This window comes from Saccostrea cucullata, unplaced genomic scaffold, assembly GCF_032062105.1.
Source record: "Saccostrea cucullata isolate Sc308-1 unplaced genomic scaffold, CSIRO_AGI_Scuc_v1 ctg1968, whole genome shotgun sequence".
NCBI lineage: Eukaryota > Metazoa > Mollusca > Bivalvia > Ostreida > Ostreidae > Saccostrea > Saccostrea cuccullata.
This window is the reverse complement of record NW_026921187.1, coordinates 133,148-151,075: the sequence shown is the minus strand read 5'-3', so window position 1 is coordinate 151,075 and position 17,928 is coordinate 133,148. Positions and strand designations below refer to the sequence as shown.

Genomic DNA, 17,928 nt, shown 5'->3' with positions numbered 1-17,928 from the left:
CGTTCAATTCGCCATAGAACTGTTCGTATTTACTCAAAAATTTAGGTGAATTAAAAATAAAATTTTACAACGTAAAGGTATTAATGTCGGATTCAAAAATTTTAGAAAGGAGGGAGTGGGGCAGTTCACAAATTATTACTTTGAACCCCACCCCCCCACCCCCCTAAAAAAACCAAAAAAAAAAAAAACAAACAAAAACAACGGAAAATCGTATTCCGTGGGGGTAGATTTATAATCAACCAACACCTATGTGCGTCATTTCGTTACTTGTTGATGAATTAAAAACCGTATGTATACAAGTTTAGAAAAAAAAATTAAGAAAGCAAAAAAGAAAAAAAAATCAAAGGTGGGATGGGGCACCAGTGAATGTTGTATCCCCGTTTGGTTACTCTACATTTTAATGAAAACGTGAAGTAAAATACCCCCACCCCCTTTCCTTTCATCTGCTTATTTCAATTTTGTGTATGACGACCGGTGGAGGACATTGTCGGACATTTCTCTCAGAATCTAGGATTCCCGAAGCATTTTTGTTTCAAAAATATTCCCACATGATTCTTATATATCAAAATGTTTAGCATTAAATCGTAGCTTAAACTAAAAAAAAATGTCATCAAAAGATCAGCAAGAGCTGCATGTGCGTCAAATCTAAATAAAAATTTTTGGAAAACAAATTAATTTATGCATCTCTTAAATAATTTTAAAATCATAGATACCTGCACGTCCATCTCGCTCTGCATTTCAGTTGAGAATGCTTAAAATGGGATACTAAATCAACTTTCTGCAAAATCATCTGATTGGTTGGGAGGTATACACCCAAATACGCATGTAAATTAGTGAGGTCCTTAGAAAGGTCATGTCACAAGTCATTTAGAATACTCGTTTCTTACTGTATCAGAGATACAGGGCGGGGCCCGGCTCGAGCTATCGCTCTCGCCTCAAGCCCCGCCCTGTATCTCTGAAAAGGGTTCTGTTGGGCCCTTTTCAAGTCAAAACCAGTAATACTGTTATGAAGTGTTCACTGTTTAAAGTACATATACATAAATACTTGTAACTAAATATAACTAGTTTTGTGTTTATAAATTGTGAAACATTTATCAAATTGTTGTGTGTGAAGCTCAACCAAAACCCGATATCCTAAAGGATTTACCAGTACAGTTTATACTTGTACATGTATTCGTGTGTTTGAAAAATGTTTAAAGTTATGTAACCCTTGTTAATTTGAAAATGAACTATCGCTTTGTATCCATCTTAATACTACTTTCCTCCATGAAAAATTCATCTTTTAACTTCTCACTAGACATACATGTATTTTTTGTTTTCTTTTTTTTTTTAGAGACTTTTTCTTTTGTTAAACTGTACATGTTTGAATATATGAATTGAATTTTGTAAACCATTTTATTGAATACAAAGTACAATGTATCTTCATTTCCACTGCCCATAATTAAATACAAGTACTGGTGTATATGTATTGTATGGAACTTTATTGAGGTTATTATGACCTTATAGAATATAAAACTAAACATTATTTCAAGGCATTATTTTAAACATTATTCCATTGTCTTAATGTGTCATAAGGTAAAGTTTTGAAATTAAGAATAAAAACTCAGATAAAGTGCAATGTTGAAATTGTTTTGAGGTTTATAGAATAATATGGTCAGTAAGTTCACAGAGAGGGGGGGGGGGGCAGAATTGATAGCAGGTCATAACAGATGGAAGGGACATGGATTTATCACTGGTAAGTAGGTCAAATGTAGGTGAATAAGGAATAAATATCAAGTGAGTCTACCAATTGAAGATCATATTGATTTGTCCATCAGTAGTCACATGGAAGGGAGGTAACTGATATCTAGTCAGCAGTCCATATAGAGGAAGGTATGTAACCTAACCTGATTAGTAAATCATGGAGAATCTGGTGTCTGGTCCAATACTAAAGCTCATGGGGGAGGGAATGGATATGCTAACAAGCCAGTAGGTCCCAGAAGAATATGGAATTGATATCAGGTCCGTAGGTCATATGGAAGGGGTATGATACTGATATCTGGACAAATGTCACATGGAATGGGTACAGAATTGATATCTGGACAAAAGGTCACATGGATATGATATCTAGTCAGTAGGTCATGTGTAGGAAGCTTTAAAATTGATATCATTTTGAAGTTGTGTGGGTTGATACATGAAAAGTCAGACGATATGAATTTGATGTCTTTCCTGTTGGCCATGTGAAGGAATATGGATTTGCTAACATGTCATTACATGTATAAGTGATATATGGATTTAATAACTGGTCAGTAGGTAATGAGGAGGGAATACAGACTATATATATCAGTCACTAGGTCACATGGTGAGAGATATGTGCAATATCTGGTCAGTCGGTCAAGTAGAGGGGGTCATGCATGGATCTGATTTTGAATCAGTAGGACTAAGAGGGGGATATCAAACTTTCCAGCTTGGTAATGTCTACAGCAAAACTTTCTGATGCAGTTGAACGAGCTTGAATTTTAATTTTTTTCACATTAATTTTTAAAGTGACCTAAATATTATAAAGATGGGAATATTTTTGCAAGGGTATTTATCATAATTTGGATTGCTAGACATATCAAGACAAATCTACAAGTACTGTCTCTGAGGCTATATAGTTGCAAGATTGGACCTGCTGTTCAATACCGTACTTTTCCTATGATCATAATGCATAAATCTTGCAAATGAAAAGAACAATATTTACTGAAAAATATCATTTTTAATGGTATATATTGCACTTATTGTACAAGTATTCATTTTTTAGAAAATAGTTTGATTGAGATATACACGGTATATATTAATGCAGCAATGTGATAAATAGTAAGAATATATGAACCAATCACAGGCTAGTTTACATGATACCCATGGGAATGTATAATATCAAGACATAAGAAGAAATATCAGTGGTTATAAATAACAACATAACAAATAACAAACCAAAGTTCAAATAAAGGTTTTGCAGAATAATGGAAGAAAAATACGAAAGATTATGGCAGTTGGTTATTGTGAACATTTCCATTAAAACCCAACATTGAATGGAAAAAGTGAAAAACAACCTTGAAAATATATAAATCCTAGATTAAAATAAAGTACACGTAGTGATTATGCTTATATTTTACCTGTGAAAATCAATATTACAGGCTTCATTAGTTATATCAGTTAATATTTTTTACAGCTATTTTACCAGTCTGCATAATAATAATAAGTTAATCTATATGTATATCATACCCAGCAAAAAGTGTTACAGACTTTTATGAATTTTGAAAATTTTTACATTTTTTTCCCTGAATTGACATTTTATACAGAAAGACCCATCATTCATCGACATGTTCCACCATTTCAGGATATTCATCCTCTTTAGTTTCTTCTCCATGAATCCGTTTTTCCCAGAAAGAGGCTCTAGCATTTATACATCCTGACCTTATCCTTGTTTTGCCTTTAGCTTGAGCACCAGCTGAGGAAGCTGCAGGTGCATTCTGGGTAGGAACTTTTGACCTTGACCCAGTTTCAGTCTGTGTCCTTGAAGGCGGAGTTGCTGCTGCCTGTTTAGTTTGTGAAGTCGGGGCTGATGGGGCAGCTTTAGTTTTTGTACTAGGCACTGCCTTTGTAGATGTGACATGTTGAGTTTTCTGTGGGGGAGAATCAGGGAAAAATTCTCCTTTCTTTTCAGGAAAGATTTGAGTTGGTTCAGCATTCAGCTGTTTGGTCCCTGGGTGTTTGGAGGTCAAGGTCACAGTAAGTGTGCTTTTTCCTGGGGTGAGTTGCTCTGGGGATTGTACTGGCTTGGTCAATGGGGAGGAAAGGTTTCGGTATTTATCTAGCTTCTCCTTAGGAACACTACGACCAGTGATGCTGTGTACCTATAAAACATCCAGGAATATTATTTCAAATTCATTAGAAAAGCTTTAACCAATTATACACAATAATGAGCTAACTACATGTATTTTCTTTTGATTTGTTACAAGTTAATACCGTCATGCATAATAAAATAAACAATAATTTTATATTACAACATCAGTTTTAAAATATATGTACATATATATGGTATGGACAAGAACTCATTATAGAGAGATTATTTTTGATTAAATAGAACATTTTTGCAATCTTTATATAAATGGATATAATTGTAAAGCATTATAAGAAAAAAATTAAATGTAGGGAATGAAAATGTTTAACTCTAATTATAATCAAAATTAGGAAAAATAACATACAAAATATAAAATAAATAAATTATATTATAAATAAATATAGTATCAATTAACAAGAGGCCCAGGGGCCACATCGCTCACCTGAGCAAATCGGCTAGGAAAATGCACAAATCAGATCAGAACTGAGAAGTTCACTGAAGGGGGGGGGGGGGGGTTAATTTTAATACTACTTGAGATTGTCTTCATATTAAAACAGAATGTGACTTTGATGTTCTTAATAAAAAGATTTTTCAAAAACATTTTCTTCCTATATATAACTTCATAATAATTTGAATTTGATTCCCATTGTTTCCCTACCCCAAAGGGCCATGATTTGAATAAATTTCAATCTTCAATACATGAGGATGCTTAAATGTCAATATGACTAAACATAGCTTTTCTGTTCTTGGGATTTTTTTCCTTTATTTTTCTATGTAAAACTTTGATCCACCATTGTGGCCCCATCCTACCCTTGGGGGTTATGATTTGAACAAATTTAATTCTACACTACCCGAAAATGCTTCCATATAAATACTAGTATTACTAATCATAGCTTTGCTATTCTTTCGAAGATTTTTTTTTATATATATTTTAATGTAAAACTTGGATCCCCCACTGTGGCCCACCCTATCCCTGGGGGTTATGATTTGAACAAACTAGAATCTACACTACCTGAGGATGATTCCACATAAATATCACTAATCATAGCTTTGAAGTACTCTAGAAGACGATTTTGAAAGATTTCCCTATCTAGTCCTATGTAGAACTTTGACCAGCCATTTTGCGCCCCCCCCCCCCCCCCCCAACCCCCAGGGGTCATGACTTGAACAAACTTGAATCTACACAACCTGAGGATGATTTCACATAAGTTTCATCTTTCCTGGCCCAGTGGTTCTTAAGCATGTTAAGAAGAAGATTTTTAAAGATTTTCCCTATATACTCCTATGTAAAACTTGGATTCCCTACTGTTGCCCCACCCTACCCCTGGGGGTCAAAATTGAATAAATTTGAATCTACATACCTGAGGATGCTTCCACATGAGTTTCATCTTTCCTGGCCCAGTGGTTCTTCAGAAGAAGTTTTTTAAAAGATTTTCCCTTATATAGTCCTATGTAAAACTTTGGTCGGCCATTTTGGCCTCACCCAACCCCCGGAGGTCATGAAATGAACAAATTTGATTCTACACTACCTGAGGATGCTTCCACATGAGTTTCATCTTTCCTGGACCAGTGGTTCCTGAGAAGAAGATTTTTAAAGATTTTCCCTATATACTCCTATGTAAAACTTTGATCGGCCATTGTGGCCCCACCCTACCCCCAGGGGTCATGATTTGAACAAACTTGAATCTATGCTACCTGAGGATGCTTCCACATGAGTTTCATCTTTCCTGGCCCAGTGGTTCTTGAGAAGAAGATTTTTGAAAAATGCCATTAATTTTTCACTAATTCATAATTATCTCCCCTTGGAAAAGGGCTTGGCCCTTCATTTGAACGAACTTGAATCCCCTTTACCTAAGGATACTTTGTGGCAAGTTTGGTTGAAATTGGCCCAGTGGTTCTTGAGAAGAAGATGAAAATGTGAAAAGTTTACGACGACGACAGACAACGGACAAATTTTGATCAGAAAAGCTGACTTGATCCTTTGGCTCAGGTGAGCTAATAATTTCCAAGCTGTAAAACATTAATAGGTTTCTTTAAAGAAGTACATGTATATATATTTTTTTAAATATATAAAATACATGTATACATAATTAAAACTGGATAAAGAACCCAGCATGGTTCAATATCTGCTCATGCATACTAACCTGTTTTCTGAAATATTCTTTCAGATTTGCACAAATTAATTAAATCAGGTTAAACTCTCAACAAAATCTACTGAAATTAGAACCAGACTGATTTCTTACGTTTAAAAAAAACCAAGAACCTTTACCAAAAAAATTTTTTTTTTGTTTGTTAAAGAAAACAATTCCATAATCATATGTGCTTCTACTCTAGTTAATTTTAAAAAGTATTTGCTACCTTGTGACCTCCCAATCCTTGTGTTTGAAAAAAAAAAAAAAAAAACAAGAGTATAATGAAGCAAATTCCCGTTCAATTCATAAATACCTAGGGGAAATAAAAGAAAAGTGTGTGAAATTGCAAAAGGAAAAGATCTAGAATGGTGTACGAATTTTTAACACCTACATTAAGAGAGAAAAAAAGTCACCATTTTTGCAGAATTAAGAAAACTAAAGTCAAAGCTTGGGATTTTGTTTTGACCTTCGAAGTAAAAGCCTGCCAGTATAGGCAAATAAAAAAGTTTAGCACTAGAGATAAAGATACAAAACTCTACTGAATCAATCTGGTTCTAAATCATTTACATTTCATGCTACAATTGTACTTTTCTCTTCAGCAAACCTTATTATTAAGCACTCTTCTTTTTTTTTAAATTATGAAATAATTTATTCAATTGCTTCATTAATATATTTATTACCCAAACTTCTGCCCATCTTCCAATTAAAAATTGGATTAGCACCAACAATATTTCTATTTAATCTACATTTCACTTCAAGCTGCAAAACTGCCACATAATAAATCTACAGTATAGAGAATTTTCATATTTAATTAAATCATTAACCCTTTTTTTTAATTACCCGCTTTATGATCCTTAGTAAACCTTAATAGACACTGCAATTCATTGAGAATTGTTTATAAAATGTAAATCCAACATTTTTTTTCTCTAGATCAAGTACTTTTTTTCCATGCATGTGGCAGCTTTGCAAATATTTTAAAAATTTCTAAAGGAGCCAAAACATTCCTTCCAAAAGCTCAATCATCTTTTCTCTAGTTTCCATGTAGCATGAAATTCTAACAGAATCAAATACAAAGGTTGTTAAGTTTTAAAGCACACGTCTATCTGTAGTGTAATGGCTACTCACCCCCGAGCTTAGAACATTTTCAAACTGTAAATTATGTTTCAAAAGTTAGGCTTGCATGCAAAGTGTACTAAATTGCACTTGGATATACAGTAAAAAAAAACATAAGCAAAGGATGTTCTGTCAAAAAATATCTCTTTGCAGATGAACTGTTTATAGAAAGTTTATAAAAGCCAAATATAAGTTCCATGTACATAAATCCTTTTGAAATAATTTTGATTATCATTAATTTTTTTCTCCCAAAGGAGAAAACTTAATGTATAGCAAATAGCGAATATTAAATGACATTTTTGAAGTTTTATTAGGAAACAAAGAAAATTTGTAACAAGAATAAGTTATAAACCACAAATTTTAACAAGCAACAACCCTGTATCTATATCTATAAATATACATAGGAAATTTTCATCTTTAATATTTTACCTAGTATAGCTATATGCACCATGGTTTTAAAGAAAAGCACCATGACTCTTGACTAGTATAACACATGAGCATCTTCAAAATGTTTTTATCAAGAGATTCCTTGGTTAGTGTTTCTTGAAACAAATCTGTCATGATTATATCAATATTTACTTAAATAAAAATTATGAAATCTAGCAATAACATTAAAATTCTCCACATACACTAATAACAAACAATAATAAAGAATTATTATATAATTGCACCTAAATCTGTCAAAATCACTGACTATAGAAGCTCATCAAAGGATACAGAAAATAGGATGGGATAGAAGATAGCAACCAACACCATATTATTCTCTCCAATGGAAAAAATAGGTGTTAATCAAAATTTTGTTTATTTCCTTACTCAAAGCATAAGTTAGTACATGGGGGATAGATAGGCTAAAGAGTTGTACTAAAGGAAATGGGAAAGGGGTGAAGTTTCTAATCTAAGCCTACAAAATGATAAGCTCCTAATTTAGATGGATGTATAACTTGTAAGAATGTTTTTCCTCATTAATCACAATTAAAAAGAAACATATCAGAATTTTTTTTCCTGATCATCCATCTTATGAACTAATGTATGGCAATGAACTAATATAATGTAGCATAAATGATATTAAGCCATGATTCCAACTTTAAGCATTTTTAGCACCAGTAAGACAGAATGTTCTGTATTTTTCAGAAAAAAAAATTGTTGCTTAGCTAATTATTTCTTGAAGAACATCAGCTTTGTGAACAAGTGGCTGTGATGTTCATGCAGATTTTGTGAACACATTTATTTTTGTGAGACACATTAGACAAGTGATGCACCGTACTTCACACACAAGTTCTTAAATGACAATGATATTATATCAAGGTGAATACACATGTAAGATCTTAGGAGATGTGATTACACAATGTTTGTTAGCATTCGAGTAAATGTTAGTCAATACAAGCAACCGCCACCCTTTTTTTCACTAGCTATAACTTGGGGCAACATGCTAAAAGTTAACGTCTGCTAACCCGCTTCACTGATGCAGAGTCTTCTCCCTTCCCGGAGTTGAACAGCGACTTCAAGCGATTGACCGAGGGCAGTTCAATGGCTCCCATGTCCTCGTTGAACTCGGTGCGGCTCTCGGGAATGTCCCTCTCGCTGGTCTCCCCGATCATCTGGGTCTGCTGGGGTTTTTCTCGGATGGAGGAGAAGCCTGAGTCGATGGAGAGACTCGGGGACAGGCTGCTGATGCTCCCCTCGGTGGTGTGTCCAGTGGTGATGGACGGACAGCTGTTCAAATCCAACTGCTGCTCTACACTCAGGACCTGATGTGAATAAATAACAATCATTTAAAATTTTTAAAAATATACATGTAATATGAAAAAAAAATGCAGATTTGATTTGTAGCATGCTTGTAATAGGAAAATGCTGCAATAAATCTATATCAAACTGTGCATCCATTCTTGTAGGAAAAAAGTAATAAAAATGGTAGGGAAAAAATGACAGGAATGTCAAAAGGCTTCAAAATACTTGTATATACATTAAAGATGCATAGTTTTGCATGATTTTTTTTTGAAATTCTAGAAACAAGACAATGAATTGAGGTACAGAGGCAAGCAGTAGTAGCTGTAATAAAAATCTCATAGGTATTACAAAAACACATATATAACTGTACAACAAAAAAACTTGATCACATTCAGAAAAATTCAAAGTACAGAGAAAGAGATTATCAAAAAATCTAGAGAAAAGATACATGTTGCTGAGCTAAAAGGACAAAAAATAAAGGCTGCACTTCAGCAACAACATGCAGGTCTTACACGTTGCTCAGTGAGGTTTGTGTGTGCCACAACTAGTGCCACCTCATCCTCTAAGTCTTGCAGCTTTCTCTTTTGTGACAGGGGTGTGTGACTTAACCTATACTCAAGGCTGTGAATTAGTTCCTCCAGGTTACAGATGTGACCGTATGTTATGTATATCTGTGGCACAAAAATCAGCAACAAAACATGCTACATTTCTTTCTTATTTTCCAAAAGTGTATTCAAATTCGATTCTTACTAAAATGGCTTCAAAAAATTAAATACATTGCAATATGTACCACTGTTGAATTTACGGATTATATCTAATTTAATAGACCCTCATACCAAGATAAAACATAAAATACTCCAATTGTTTAACATTCCTGCCCACAGTAAATGACCTAACATGAGTAACCTGTAACCCCTGACCCTCAGATCTATAACTTTATACTACCCACCTCCTCCTCTGCTGCCTCCAAGCTTTCCTGGGTCATGACCTTTCCTCCCCGAGGAGAATACTGTGGAAGCTTAACCTCCCAGTGTCGAGGAGAATTCTTCTTATCCCCCTGCACATAAAAATCCCTTCCATACATTTCACCAGAAACCTCCTTGGCACCAAAATTGACCACCATTGGTTCTTCATTTTCATTGGCTGAATTCCTCCTTTCCACATACTCTTCATTCTCATTGGATAAATCACTCCTTTTCACAGATTCCTGAAGTGTTCTGGAGGCAGGTTCTATCACAGGTTCAGAGGTCAAGAGGTCATTGTCTGTCACAGAGGTCAAGGAGTCATTGTCTGTCACTTTTGAGTGTTCTGAGAGATCTAGGGGTGGGACTTTTGTTAGAGGTACTGGGGTAACATTGTCTGTTTGTCTCTCCAAGGACTTCCTCAGGTTGTTATTATCCTGATCCTGTTGAGAAATGGAAGAGGAGGTCTCCTCTCTGGAAGAAGTTGTAAACACATCCTCTTCCGGTTGGGAATGGATGAGATTTTCAGTGGATTTCAACAGTTGTAAAGCAGATGAGGTGGTGTTGCGTAGATTTGAGGCTGCATTCTTCTGCATGAATAGAATATTAGGTATTATAGGTAAGCATTAAAATGTAGAATTTGATTTTTTTTTTTTTTTTGCTATTGCATTTAAGCACTACATATTTTCAAATATATTTCTCCCAAAAAGTATTAAATTTATTACATGTTAACTTTCAAACCTAAGTATCTTTAAATTTACAGGTACATTGTGTACTTCAAATTCACCTTATTTTAATATGCAAAATCAGAAGTTTATTTTTACTGAAAGGAGTTAGCAAAACAGGCCACCCGTATTTAAAGAGTGCATGCACAAGATGAACCAAAGACAAACACAGAAAATCTCCCAATAACTACTGTACAGACTGTTGTGAGGCCAGCTCTTACCATGCTGTTATAACTCTCCACACTCTTACGCAGATCATGTTTAAGCATGGGGTCCTCATCTGCAAACTCCAAGGGAGGGGAGGGGCGAGGAGAGGAGGAGACTTCTATCTCTGCCTCAAATGAGGAGAGCATGGCATCAAACTGGTCCAGGGAGGAGTGCATGTCAGCCAGCTGTTAGTGCAAATGTACCCAAAGCATTAGTCACCCATCACCCAAGAATGAGAGTCAGGCAAGACACAAAATTGTAGTGAGACATAAAGTGTTTTACATGAAGTCCCATCTGAATTCAAGTGTCACTTTTAAAAAAAAAATTCAAAGGTTTTAATATATTTGAAGTTTAATTTTTTAGTAGTTTGATATAAAGAAAGAGATTTTAGAAATTGAAATTAAACTACATAAAGAAAAGAGCTTTTGGAACCTCGAACTCTTTTGGACATATCCATGACATTCATAAAATCAAAGTTTGAGATAACTAAATATTAATTGTATTAATTAAAGTATGTGTAAAGTGACCAGATGGGATTATGTAATTAACTAGATGAAATGAAAGCTATAATACATTAACCCAAAGACACAGTAATTGTGTTAGTTAATTAACTCTGTGCTAATTACAATCCTACTGACCTTGTTAGCAGACTCCATCATACTCTCGCTTTCCTCTTGAACTTTCTCGTGGGTCATGAACAGCTTCCTCCCCATGTTAGACAGTTGTTGGTCATCCTTGCTTTTGATTGGTGTAGAGCTGATCACTTTTGTCTTGGGGGAGGAGTCTGCATAAAAAAACAATAATGAAATGCAAATTCACATTCTCTATATATACGTTCCATACAGATTCCATTACATTGTAAAGTCATAAATTTACAACTAATATCATTATTTTTACAAACTGCAAATTCAAAAGGATGTGTTTTTTAAGAGCACATGATTATATTTTGATGAATTTTACCGAGTTCCTTTGACTGAACAATCAGCTGAGCTGTTGATTTCGTCTCCCCGGCAACATTCTTGGCAACAACCCAATATTCAGCATCCTCCTCAGGGGTGGCATACTCTATATTAAGAAGGTAATCCCTGTTTCCAAACTTTTCTGTGAAATAGAAATGAGTACATGTAAAATATAAAATTATTATAAGTTTCTCTCCTAAAAGACATTCACTGATTCAAAATTTAAAACAAACACAGCTTTTCAACATATTTTATAGAAGACAATGAACACATACCTATTTTGAAGTTTGAACCACTTTTCAGTAAATTTCCATCTTTGTACCAAACAACTCTTGGAAGTGGATAACCTTTGACTTTTGCCCTGAATTTGACATGTTGACCTTCCTTGACCTCTTGATCTTCAATTTCTTTCAAAAATTCTGGTTTCTTCATTTCTTGGTTATTGTCTGCAAAAAACAAAGAAAAAATACATTATTTCTTCAGAGGAAGTCCGAAAAGGGGGGAGGGTGTCAAAATTATCAATTACAGATTTAAGACACATAAAATGGCAAACATCTAGAAAATTAATACACACAGAAATATGGACAAGGTGATGCCAGTAAACAGCAAGAAATTTTATTTCATTTCTATGGAGGTTTAACAACAATCTTTACATTACGCTGTCTTACTTTTAACTTTGAGGATAAAGGACTGTGAGCAGTGAGCCTTCTCGTTGATTGCCATACACATCAGCTGACCCGCTGTGTGTTTGGCCGTGTTGAACACCGTAGCACCGTGTCTGTTGTGATCCTGAGTAAACTCGTAATCTTCCGAGTCCTCCAACTGTTGTAGATCACCTTCCTCCACTCTGTACCATATCACCTCTGTAAAAGTTAATATTTTACCTTTGTTAGCATTAAATCACTTCTGTAAAAATTATTTCCCTTTATTACATTTTTTGTGAGACAAAAATCACTTCTGATATGAATGATTTCCCTTTTAACACTTTTTTATGAAACAAGACATGATAAGAGGTACATGTATTTCCCTTTGTTAACATTTTTTTTTTGCAAGACACACATCCCCCCTGAAAGAAGTTATTTCCCTTTCTTTTCTTGTTTCTTGATAATTTTTGGATAAAAAAGGAGGTAAAATATTGCATGTGCAAATCTTGGACAATATTGCTTCTGTTGAGAGTTATTTCCCTTTGTTCATATTTTCTGTGACACAGAGGTAATATGTTGCATACTCAAATATTTACACATTCAGATGTCCAGGTGTGACAGCTAGGATTAAGTGGAAAAATAGAGTATCTATTGACTGTATTGATTTGAAAGGAAAAATGATTTTTAAAATAAATGCAGCCTGTTGCCTGATGGATTTAGGTGTCACAAATTTCTGAACAATATAAACTGTTTCATTGGAAACTGGTACAATACCTGATGATTAGAGTTTAGATGATTATACTAGAGTTTACCTAGCTTACCACAGAGAACTCAACATTTCAAAAATTTTCATGTAAACCATTACACTCTAACATCAGATGTAAGTAAGATAACATTATTTTCATATCATTTTCAAATAGAGGGTAGGGGGGGATCGCTGAAGTTGGAAGTACAACTATACCTATAGGTTCAGTTCCACTGACTCTGCAGCTGAATTTGGCTGGTTCCCCCTCCTTGACTGTTACACTCTCAGGTGGGATATCAAACTTGGGATCGTCGCCCTCGGCTGGAATCAGTTCCTCTATGTAAGTAGGCTCGGTCTTAGCCGTGCTGGTACTGGTATATTTAGAGATAGAGGTGTCCACGGACGTGTCGGAATCCACTGTTTGGACGCTGGTGGAGGAGAGGGGGCGGAGTAGAGGAGAGGATGAGGTCATTCGGGTAGTGATCCTCGCGATTTCATCCACAGATTTGGCAAAGAATGAAACTTCATCATCCATTAGGTTTTCTTCATGACCTTCAGAAAGGTCATCTGACATTTGGTCTACATCCCTGTAAATTAACAACAAAATGAAAGTAGAGATAAATTTTTTATTGACCTTCACAAAATTGGAAAATATTTAAAAATTACAAAAAAGAAAAATTGTTCTTAAATTTTCATCAAAATCAATTTTTATCCTACCTTGAGAATGCATAAAAGATTTTCAATAATATATACCACAACATTTTCAGGTGTGACAAAAAGTTTATAACTATAAAAGGTTCCACTGAATTACATAATCTCTCAGCTACACTAAACAATCTCAAGAATTCCTTTAAATCTGTGCAACTACTTGACTGCAATAGCATTCTCTGAATGGAGATTCAAAGGTGTGCAAAGAAACTGGGTCATTAAAATGCATGATATACATGTATAAGTCCAAAAAGAATAAAATCCCTCACTGTCAATACAAAGTTCATTGACAATAACACACTCAACACATATTATATCATATACATGTACATACAAAAATAGAGATTCATACATAAAGGTGGGTTTTCATTGTTTTGGGTTTTTTTTTTGTTTTAAAGAATGCAAGGAAGAATTTAAGGAACATGTATGGAACATACAACAAATAAAAGATGGATGTGCCACAAAGAAACAAACAAAAATTTGGGTGTACGTGTGATGAAAAAAATTTGAGTGCACTCAAAAAAATGCGAGTACACTCAGTGCACTTGCCTGGATTCTCCCTTTTCCTGATCCACACTAAAAAGGTGCAGCAAAACAAAATAAATCAACTTTTACTGATGACATCACTTTAATTTTAACAACTTTAATTTAAAAATGTCATTAATCTATAAATAATTCCAAAGAAATTTAAAGAACATGTTCTATTTTCATTTTAGTCAAATAACAAGGAAAATTTTGTAAATTTTGACTTTACACTGTAAACACATCACTCAAACTTTAAGATACATGTATCTTGTAATTTGGGAATTATTTTTTTCACTACTGTATATCATTAGTCTTTGAGATAACAAAAGTTACACTTCATATCTTTTTCACACATTTTTGATTTGAAAGACATTTGACAGGTAACCAAAAGGACCTTGATGCTTGATGCACTCATCAAACATAACCCAACTTTATAATCAAATCTCCATCTTATTGACCAGACAAACTTTTTACATTGTTTTAGAAGTAACCTTGACCTTGCCATGACCTCTAATCAGGTTCAAGATTATATCACAGTATAATTCTTTTATTTAAGCCTAAACCTCTAATTTTCCTCATTTACCAAATTATGACCTGCCAAAAGAAATCCTAATTTGCCTCTCTTAGACACTGTCTGTGACCAAATGACCTTGGGAATTGATTGGGCTATCTGGTCTGTCAGGTAACCTCTTCACTGCATTTGATAAAGGTATGCAATTTACCTGTTTTTGTGATTTACAGGTGAGTTTTATTCAGCTGCATGGCGTATTGAATTTTCTAATTGAACCAGTTTCACATAAAACATACTGACGAAAAAAATTTCACAGTGGTGCCATGCAATAAAACAACATCATTAAACCTGTACCCAAACAGATAAACAACCCACACACCTATAAATCCCCAACCACTTAAATCGCCTCAAACAAAAACTAAATAAAAGTGTTCCTCATACCTGTTTCCCACTCTGGCAGTGATGTCATCATCTGGTTGGGGGATGGTGAGGTACACTTCATCTAGTGACCTCCCCGCCAGACCCCCACCCCCCAGGCTGGAAAAGGGGGAGAGGCCAGATCTGTTGAAGATCCAGTTGTCTCGCCAACTCTTCTCTGTAATGATAAGGCATGTTAGGATTATCTTACTTCCCTGCTATAATACTTCTAGAAAACTTTCAGTTGCTGTAGTAGTATCTAGCTATATATATTTACCTCCATTGAACCTGGGGTGTGAGGAGCCCCCCTCCTCATTCTCCTCATCATGGATGTCCTCCTCATCCTCCTCGAGGATCGGAGCAAGATTCATGGATAACAGATCTGGGTCCACCTCGTTTTGAAAGAATTCATTGTCTTCGTAATCCTCCGAAAAGTCAGGAAGTGAATATTTCTCTGTGTCGTGCAATCGGTCGTATGTTGACAACCGCGACACAAACTCACTTTTTGATTCGTCACGATTCACTGTCACAGGTTCAATTGGTTCCTCATCGAATTCAATTTCTTCCTGAATGTCATGAGCCTGAACTCTGCGTCGCGGCGATTTAATATCTTTGGCAATGCGTCTAAGCTGTTCAAAGTCTTGTTGTACGTTATCAGCGTGAACACTTTCTGTGGTAATATCCTCCTCTTCCTCCCCTGAAAGTCTTTGATCCACTCCTTCACCGTCCACTATACCCTCACTTGAATGATTTCCAATGTCAAGGTCGTTTACACTTATCACTTCATAACTACTGTCATCAAGGGGTTCATGTACTGGCCTTGATAAATCCCTAGAAACTCTATCCTCCACTGGATTTAATCTATTTTCAGAATCACTCACAGATTCATTTACATCCAATTCGTCCACATCAAATCCGCCTGAATCGGCGTAACCTAACAGTGAGCGGTGCTCGACTTTAGTCACCACACTGTTTTCCTCATCTGATGAGGCACCGCGACTGGCGAGATCTGGGTGAGATTTGTTGCCCGAGGAATGAGATTGTCCGTCGGACACTTGATTTGTTAAAGCGTTTCCATCTATAAAGTCTAATGGAATGTCTATATTTCTATCTCTTCCAAAATTTTCAAGTACCTACAAATGAAGAAAAAGAAATTAACTTATTTTCATTCACAATCCATAACAAAGTTTATCATCATCATTGCCATCATTACAAATTATGGAAAAATGATTGAGGACATGTGACAGACATCAATTGTACAGGTGACTTAACATTTCCTTATGAGCCTTGTATGCAATATAAAGAATGCTACAAAGAAAAATTTTATTCCAACAGGAAATACAAAATTTAACCTTACTGTTAAAATAACAAAGTAAATATGCACTACAATGCAGACAGCTATAATTTCTGTGGTGTCCAACATGGTGATCAAAATCCAAAGGCAGTGTGATCTCTCATTAAACGCTGCAGTTCACTTATCATGCAGAAATTAATTTCATTTCACTTTGGTTCACAATCACATATTTTGTTGTTTTAGTTTTTTTAAAAGCCCAATTCCTTTTTTTCATTTCTTTTAAAAAAAAAAAATCCACCCACTACTCTTCAAGATATTGCAACTCCCAGCGAAAATTTCTCCAAATGACAAAAAGAATCATCCTCAAAAAGAAACAAAACCAGACTCCATATATATATCTGTTCACAGCTGTTTTTTTCAATAAGCACAAATTATGTAAGTCTGAGAAGAAACCAGTGTTTCAAAAATTGCACAAGCGAAAAAGAAACTTATGAAAGAACGTCCTTTGTTCGTGTCCTCTAGTTCATGTATTATGACACCTATCTATCTACATGATAGGGCCTCCAAGATCTATCACCCACAAAGGGGGAATCTTATGATTTAGGGCGCTCTTCACATATGTTTTCTATGTAAATATCAACTTTAGATTATATGGTTCAATTAAGTGACAAAATATAAAGAGGGGGTCGCACATAAATTCACTTTATCCAATTTCCAAGGTCAAAGAATATGGACTGTAGATTTTCAAAGGTTCTGGACTTCTTATGACTGCAATATTTCATTTTTAACTGTCATTTTGTGTTATCTTTGAATTTAGCAAGCTTTTAGGGACATTAAGCATACTGGTCACTTTACTTAAGAATAATGTCAACAATATGCAATTAAATTAATTCCATCTTCAAAAGGAAAAGCAAATTAAACTGTGGCTTATGACAGTAACCAAAACTGTCTTAAATTCTTTTCATTTCAAAAAGTTAGCCAAAATACATGCACATTTATTTGTATATAAAAAAGTTAAGAAATGCATGTTGGGTAAAATTAGCAGAATAAGGGGAGATAAAGACTTCTGATTATAAACATAAGGGGAGATAACTGTTGGTTGTATAAACATGAGGGCAGATAATGACTGTTGAGTGTTAACTTACCCTGGCTACCACAGCATGAGCGAGCTGATCCTCGAATGACTTCACCTGGTGATCACAAGAATCGTCTGACAGTGAGGAAAGGTCTGAGACAGCTTCATCTGAGGTCTGTAAAGAAAATAATTGGAGATTTATTTTGTAGATTTTTTTTTACATAATTTTTTTTAAAAATATCTTAAATATTTTGTAGTTTTCTCTATGAATAAATTTTAAAAACTGTGTCAGGGAAAAATTATTATTGTTTACTTGTA

At 34.7% G+C, this 17,928-nt stretch overlaps 1 protein-coding gene across 1 annotated transcript in view; it reads right to left on the bottom strand.

Moving 5' to 3' along the window:
• Positions 1–2,723: 2,723 nt before the first annotated feature.
• The window catches only part of LOC134259403 (uncharacterized), a 76,133-nt gene continuing 60,928 nt past the window's right edge, over positions 2,724–17,928 (bottom strand). The window contains 15 exon segments of the mRNA XM_062741987.1: positions 2,724–3,878; positions 7,123–7,146; positions 8,562–8,858; positions 9,351–9,509; positions 9,788–10,390; positions 10,747–10,917; positions 11,371–11,516; positions 11,693–11,833; positions 11,967–12,137; positions 12,360–12,554; positions 13,297–13,667; positions 14,338–14,364; positions 15,266–15,419; positions 15,519–16,374; positions 17,681–17,871. Of these exon segments, the coding sequence (XP_062597971.1) occupies positions 3,333–3,878; positions 7,123–7,146; positions 8,562–8,858; positions 9,351–9,509; positions 9,788–10,390; positions 10,747–10,917; positions 11,371–11,516; positions 11,693–11,833; positions 11,967–12,137; positions 12,360–12,554; positions 13,297–13,667; positions 14,338–14,364; positions 15,266–15,419; positions 15,519–16,374; positions 17,681–17,871 (4,052 nt within the window). The 3' untranslated portion in view covers positions 2,724–3,332.